The sequence below is a fragment of the Triticum aestivum genome, chromosome 1D (assembly GCF_018294505.1).
Source record: "Triticum aestivum cultivar Chinese Spring chromosome 1D, IWGSC CS RefSeq v2.1, whole genome shotgun sequence".
NCBI classification, from domain to species: domain Eukaryota; kingdom Viridiplantae; phylum Streptophyta; class Magnoliopsida; order Poales; family Poaceae; genus Triticum; species Triticum aestivum.
The window spans coordinates 403916298-403922395 of record NC_057796.1 but is presented as its reverse complement, the minus strand read 5'-3'; the positions used below and the strand labels follow the sequence as shown (position 1 = coordinate 403922395).

The 6098-nt window shown below is 57.8% G+C and overlaps 1 protein-coding gene across 1 annotated transcript; it reads left to right on the top strand.

Annotated features, from left to right (window-relative positions):
* The first annotated feature begins 4737 nt into the window (after positions 1-4737).
* Positions 4738-5794, top strand: LOC123182394 (peroxidase 2-like). The gene has a single exon (XM_044594939.1). It carries the CDS (start codon positions 4817-4819, stop codon positions 5792-5794), a length of 978 nt encoding a protein of 325 aa, XP_044450874.1. The 5' UTR covers positions 4738-4816.
* Positions 5795-6098: the final 304 nt, after the last annotated feature.

The following is a 6098-nucleotide window of genomic DNA, read 5'->3' as shown; positions in this document are numbered from 1 at the left end:
GTCTCGAAGCCCTCTGCTTCGAACCAAGCCGTTTCAAAGTAAAACCTGCTACTACGACGGATCTGCTCCTCCCCTGAGGAAAAGATAAGCGGGATGTGGTCAGAGCCAATCCTAGTCTCTGCCACTAACGAGCACATTGGGAAAAGCGCTTCCCACTCCGGTGTGAAAAATACTCTATCAAGAACAGACCTAACCAGGCGAAGCTGTTTGTTTGTCCATGTAAATCTCGCCCCTGCACGCGCTGCCTCTCACAAAGAGGCCGCCGCGATCGCATTTTTGAAAAGTAACACCCTAGACCAGTCCACATTGCCGTTGTTCTTGTCCGCGCCCGAGCGGATCAAGTTAAAATCACCCCCCACTATGACCGGGAGGTTTGCTGCCCATTTGGCCCCCACCATCGCAGAGACCTCAGCCAGGAAACCCGCAGATTTCGAGTGGTCCGTGGGACCGTAAACGCATATAACGACCCATATCAGGTTCGAAGCTCGGTGCCTAATCGTAGCCATGATGCAAAATACCCCAAACTCCCACAAGATTACATCACATACATCATTCTTACAACCCATGAAGAGGCCACCCGAATGACCAGAGGAAGGAACCCAACGCCATTCGAAACTCTGAAGAGGATCTATCGCGATTAAATCACGAAAAGTAAAATCGGCCTTGATGGTTTCCTATAACGCAACAATGTCAATGCGCTCCTTGGCCATATACTCCCTGAGCTGCGTGCGACGCCCTACGTGCCTGCAGCCACGGATGTTCCAAAATGAGAAACGCATTACAAAATCCGATTACGCAGGCGAACTCCTCGCGAGCTCACCGCCTTGGGCACTCTCTTCCTTGCCGGTCCATGGCTGGAAGAGGGGGTATCAGAGACGTCCCTCGGCTCTGCCTCCCCTTCGGGCCCAGCAATCACCAAATGCCCCCCTGGACAGTTGTTCATCGCATCTGATTCACGGCAACGAGCCGCCGCCTCGGCCAGGGCAGCTTGTGCCTCTTCACGAGCGCGCACTAACGGAATAATAACATCAGGGCTAGCCCCCACCTCCACACCACTATCATGTAGAATCGAAGCAAGATGCTCATCCGAAAAAGCGCTGAGAATTTTAAAAGAGGGGGGAGGGTTACCTGTCACGTCCAAGTTCTTGTCAGCCGCACGCAGCTTCGCGCTCTCCAGGGATGAGAGGTCGCCCAGCTTGGCCTTCGCCCAGGCGCTCGGCTCCCTCGTCGCCACCGGCGTGGCCTTGGATTGCTTGGCCTTGATGCCCACATCCCCCGCCGCCAGCTCCGTCCCCAGCTCACCACGCAGGGTAGCCGCCACACTTGGCATGGACTGGGCCACGCTCTTGGGCCCCGGCTTCCTGCCCGCCGTCTTCTTGGGCGGCCTGCCCGCGCCCCCCGAGCCCCTCTTGCCCGAAGCTGGGGCAACTCCTTCAGTGATCAGCGCGTCGCCCCCACCATGCGCGGCCTCCGGAGAGGAGGGAATTGAGGACCTCCCCCCCACCTGACCCTCGCCAGCAACAGCCCCCGACACCAACGCCAGGGTGGAGCCAGCCACCGGAGCCTGCAACGGCAAGTTGGACCCGTACTCATCAAAAGCTCCCACCAGATCATGCGCCAGGCTCGGCCCGCTCACAGCAGTATCCTGGGTCGCCACCACCATCGCCCGCCCTTCCATCACCCCAAGCTTGTCCCACGTTTCGGTGTCTATGGAAGTGTCTTGCATGCTCTCGTCCAGCTCATCTTCTTGCCCCCCCATCACCACGTCCTGCCTCGCTTCCTGCCGCGTCTGCCCTGATCCTTGCCCAGCATCCGCCTTGCCCTTGCCAGCACTAGGAGCTGCGGGATCAGGACCGCTTGGCTTGGACGGTGGGGGAGGGTGGGGAGCCCCCGACCCCCCAACACCAGACCCAGATCCACCAGCGTCCCTACGCTGGCTCGGACGCTCAACCTCTACCTTGATCTAATAGCCTTCACTGTTAAACCACACTTCCACTGTTCCGTTCAGCTTCTCTGGTGATTTACACGCCAATTTCATCCTCACCGGCCCCAACCGAATGAGTGAGAGTTCATCCACCACAATCGGCCGCCCCAACATCTTAAATCCTTCCTTGATCCTCGCCTCCCTATGGTGTTTTTGGGGAATGCCATGAAGCTTAACCCACACTTCCGGCATGACCATCGGCTGGATCACCTCGTGCAGCCTGTCCCGCACCCTTGCGGTAATGTCATGAGAGGGAAGAAAAAGCTTTCCACTCGACTTGGCCATATGCAGAAGATCTGCCGAGGGAAACACCACCAGAAAATCATCATCGCCAACCTGCGTAACCTGCCAGTCCCACTCACCTGTGACTATGTTCTTGAGCTCTTGTTGCAGAATACGCAGGCTCAACTTGCCCGGATCCGCCGAGAGGATCGCCGCATTTGCCACCTTCTGGTCGACAGGCCGCTCCTCCTCAGCGTCTTTGGCAAACTCGAGGCAAAAGAATCCTTCTCCTGAAATCGCACTGCCCATGATCTGCAACTTGGCCGCCCTGCCGCGCGAAGGGCAATAGGCAGAAGCGTGCCCCTTCTCCTTGCACAAGACACACAGGGGCTTAAAGGTGCACTTGGATTGGTAATGCCCAAGTCTACCGCACTTGAAACACTCCACATCCGGCACATCTTCCTCCGGAATGGGCTCCCCCGCCGTTCCTTTAGCGGACAGAAGCGTCGCCACCGCGAGCGGCTCTGCCGCCGCCCTCTGATTTTGGGCAAGGGGGTCCCCATGCCCCCCTCCGCGGTAGGGGTGCTCCACCATCTTGCGCTCCAGCTCCCGACAGTGCTGAGCGGCCTTCTTCCTCTTCTTCTTGTCTTGTTGCTGTTGGATCCACCATGGGGCAGGAGGACCCCAATCCCCCTCGCGCCCCTTCTGCTCCATCTGTGCGCCTCGCGCCTCCCTCTCACCTCTGTCTTCTACATGACCACACATCGCCCTCTTCGCCTTCTCGCGCAGATCCCGCTCCCTCTTGCGCTCCGCCTCCAGATCCGCCGCCTCCATCGGCCTCTTCTCCGCCCGCCGATCCCCCATCACCGCCGCCGCGTACGATATGAGAAGGGGAGAGAGTGGTGGAGCTAACTGGATGCGCCGAGCCAAGTGAGCCCAGCGCCGCACTTCTCACGTGGTTGCGGGAAACCCTAACCAGGGTTCCCGACTACCCTTCTTGACCCATTTATAGCCAGGCGCAGGTTTGGTGGGAGGGCTATTTGGGCCGGGCCTCGCGCCACCCTCGACGGGCCGAGCCGTGAATCCCTCCGACACACCCACCGCAATGGGCTTCCCCGCGCTTCCTGGGTCCAAGGAATCCAATGTGGGCCCCGCCCCACACAAGCCCCGTCCGGCCCGCGGCCCAGAGCCAGGAACCCTAGGCCCCAGAGCCAGAGGCGCCCCTTCCCCGAGCCCCTCGGCCGCCCTCTCCTCCAGCGCCGCCGCCGCACGACGAGGTCAGGGCTCGGCCAAGCACGACCACTCCTGGTCACCCTCCTGCACCGGCGACACCCCCGCGCCTGCAAGCAGACCGGCCGTCTTGGACCGGATAGCACCAGCCGCCGCCACCGCAGCATTCCCACTGTCCGGCGACGATGGTCTCCACACCCGCGTTGCCAACACCCGGTGGCCCCTGCCCCCCGGCGCAAACCTTCGACGCCGGCACGACGCACCCGACCGCGCCGTCGCAGCAAAAGCCACAAAGTCACCAATCGTTGGCCCCGCCGGCGTCGGCCTTCGGTCCTCCACTTCACTCTCCGCCTCCGACTCCGACCCCGCGAGCGCCCAAAAACGGCTACCCCGCGGCCACGGCACCTCTCCCACCGGCGCCGCCAGGGCAGGGGAGGGAGGGCCACGCCCCGGCGAGCTCCCCGCTCCCCGTTGGACAAGCAGCCAGCCATCCGCCGGCTCCGATCTCGCCGCCACGAGCGCGTCGCCCGCACGGTCGCCCGACCCAGACGCCAACGGCTCGCTCATTTCGAAAACCACCCGATTTCCTGGTAATTCGAAAAGCACAAATACTCAAAGATTTCCCCATTCCATTTTGCATTGCTTAAAAAGATGTATTCTTCCAAGGTACCACACTCTCTCGATCGAAAGAGTATGTTTTAGTCTTCACTTTGATTTAATTAGAGGTTGTGTACCGAAGAATAAATAATTTGTTGGAGATGTGCGGGTGAGAGTAGTTAATTGCTTAATTTAGGGGTAAATCGCTGCCACTTAGGTCCTCACACCGTGTCTCGGGCCGACCAACGAAGCAATCCAGCGGGGTTGTAACCTGCGAGTCAGCTGGCTGTACATAAGTCAAAGGCCAAACAGGTTGTTCAAAAGTTTGTTTACGAACTCACATTGCATTTCCATTCGACTCACTCATCGTGCACACATGCATACTCCAGGAGCAACCAACAGATCATTCAACACAAATTTGTGAAGAAGAGAGGGAAAAAGAGAGATAAATTCACTCGATTATTGAAGGAAACATATAGTTAAATTAAGTTAGTTCTAGCAGTCTCCATGTTCCATAACACAGCTAGATCAGTGCATGCTGATCAATTATTACTCCATTGCCATGCATGTGCATGCAAGCATCCATCTAACTAACAATGTCAAGGTGCTATCTTATCAAGTGCACCATGGATTGGAACCCTTGCATGCATGTATAAATAGCCCTCCACAGACGAACTACATTCCATCACCTCATCCCATCTGCTCCTATAGCCCACATCAAATCACACGCTCTCTGGTACACATCGGCTAAATTCATTAAGAGCTAGCTTGAGACGACAGACAATGGCCGCAGCTTCCCTTAAGCTTTCTGTTGCGCTGGCATGCGTACTGCTGCTGTCGTCGGCGGCGTGCCATGGCCTGGAGGTGGGTTACTACAAGAAGACATGCCCCCGCGTGGAGGCGATCGTGAGGGACGAGGTGAAGAAGTTCGTCTACAAGAACGCCGGCATCGGTGCCGGCCTCATCCGCATGTTCTTCCACGACTGCTTCGTCCAGGGATGCGACGGCTCCGTCCTCCTGGACCCGACGCCGGCCAACCCGCAGCCTGAGAAGCTGAGCCCTCCCAACTTCCCCAGCCTCCGCGGCTTCGAGCTGATCGACGCGGCCAAGGACGCCGTCGAGAAGGCGTGCCCCGGCGTGGTCTCGTGTGCCGACATCGTCGCCTTCGCCGGCCGCGACGCAGCCTACTTCCTAAGCAAGATGAAGGTCAAGATCAACATGCCGGCGGGCCGCCTCGACGGCCGCGTTTCCAATTCCACGGAGGCCCTCGACAACCTGCCGCCACCATTCTTCAACCTCGACCCGCTCGTCGCTAGCTTCGCCGCCAAGGGCCTCAGCGCCGAGGACATGGTCGTGCTCTCCGGCGCCCACACCATCGGGGTCTCCCACTGCTCGTCCTTCGTCTCCGATCGTACCGCCGTCGCCTCCGACATCGACGCTGGCTTTGCCAACTTCCTGAGGAGGAGGTGCCCCGCCAACCCGAGCACGGCCAACGACCCCACGGTGAACCAGGACGTGGTGACCCCCAACGCTCTCGATAACCAGTACTACAAGAACGTCCTCGCGCACAAGGTGTTGTTCACGTCCGATGCCGCCCTTCTTACGACGCCGGCGACGACGCAGATGGTGCGCGACAGTGCCAACATCCCCGGGCAGTGGGAGGCCAAGTTTAACAAGGCCATGGTCAAGATGGGAGCAATCGAAGTGAAGACCGGCAAGCAAGGCGAAATCAGGAGGAAGTGCAGGGTTGTCAACCACTGATCCATCTTTGAATCGTTACGGTGTTGCGTTATTTAATTCGTTTGTGCACTTTAGTTTTGCACTGCCTCAGGTCATCTACTTGTGATTTTCGTTCAATTTTCATGCATGTACTGTAATTGGTTGTTTTTACTGTTCAAATCCTTTGGCTGCTTATTGGTGCTACAGTTAACTTTGAGTGAGTTCTGCTGATTTAAATTGGACATCTTATATTGATTCTCATCGTTACTCTTTGATTCGTAAGATTATTTTAAGAGAGTGATTTTTCAGCTCCCAGGTGCCCCTACACCCTTTATGAACAGTAAAT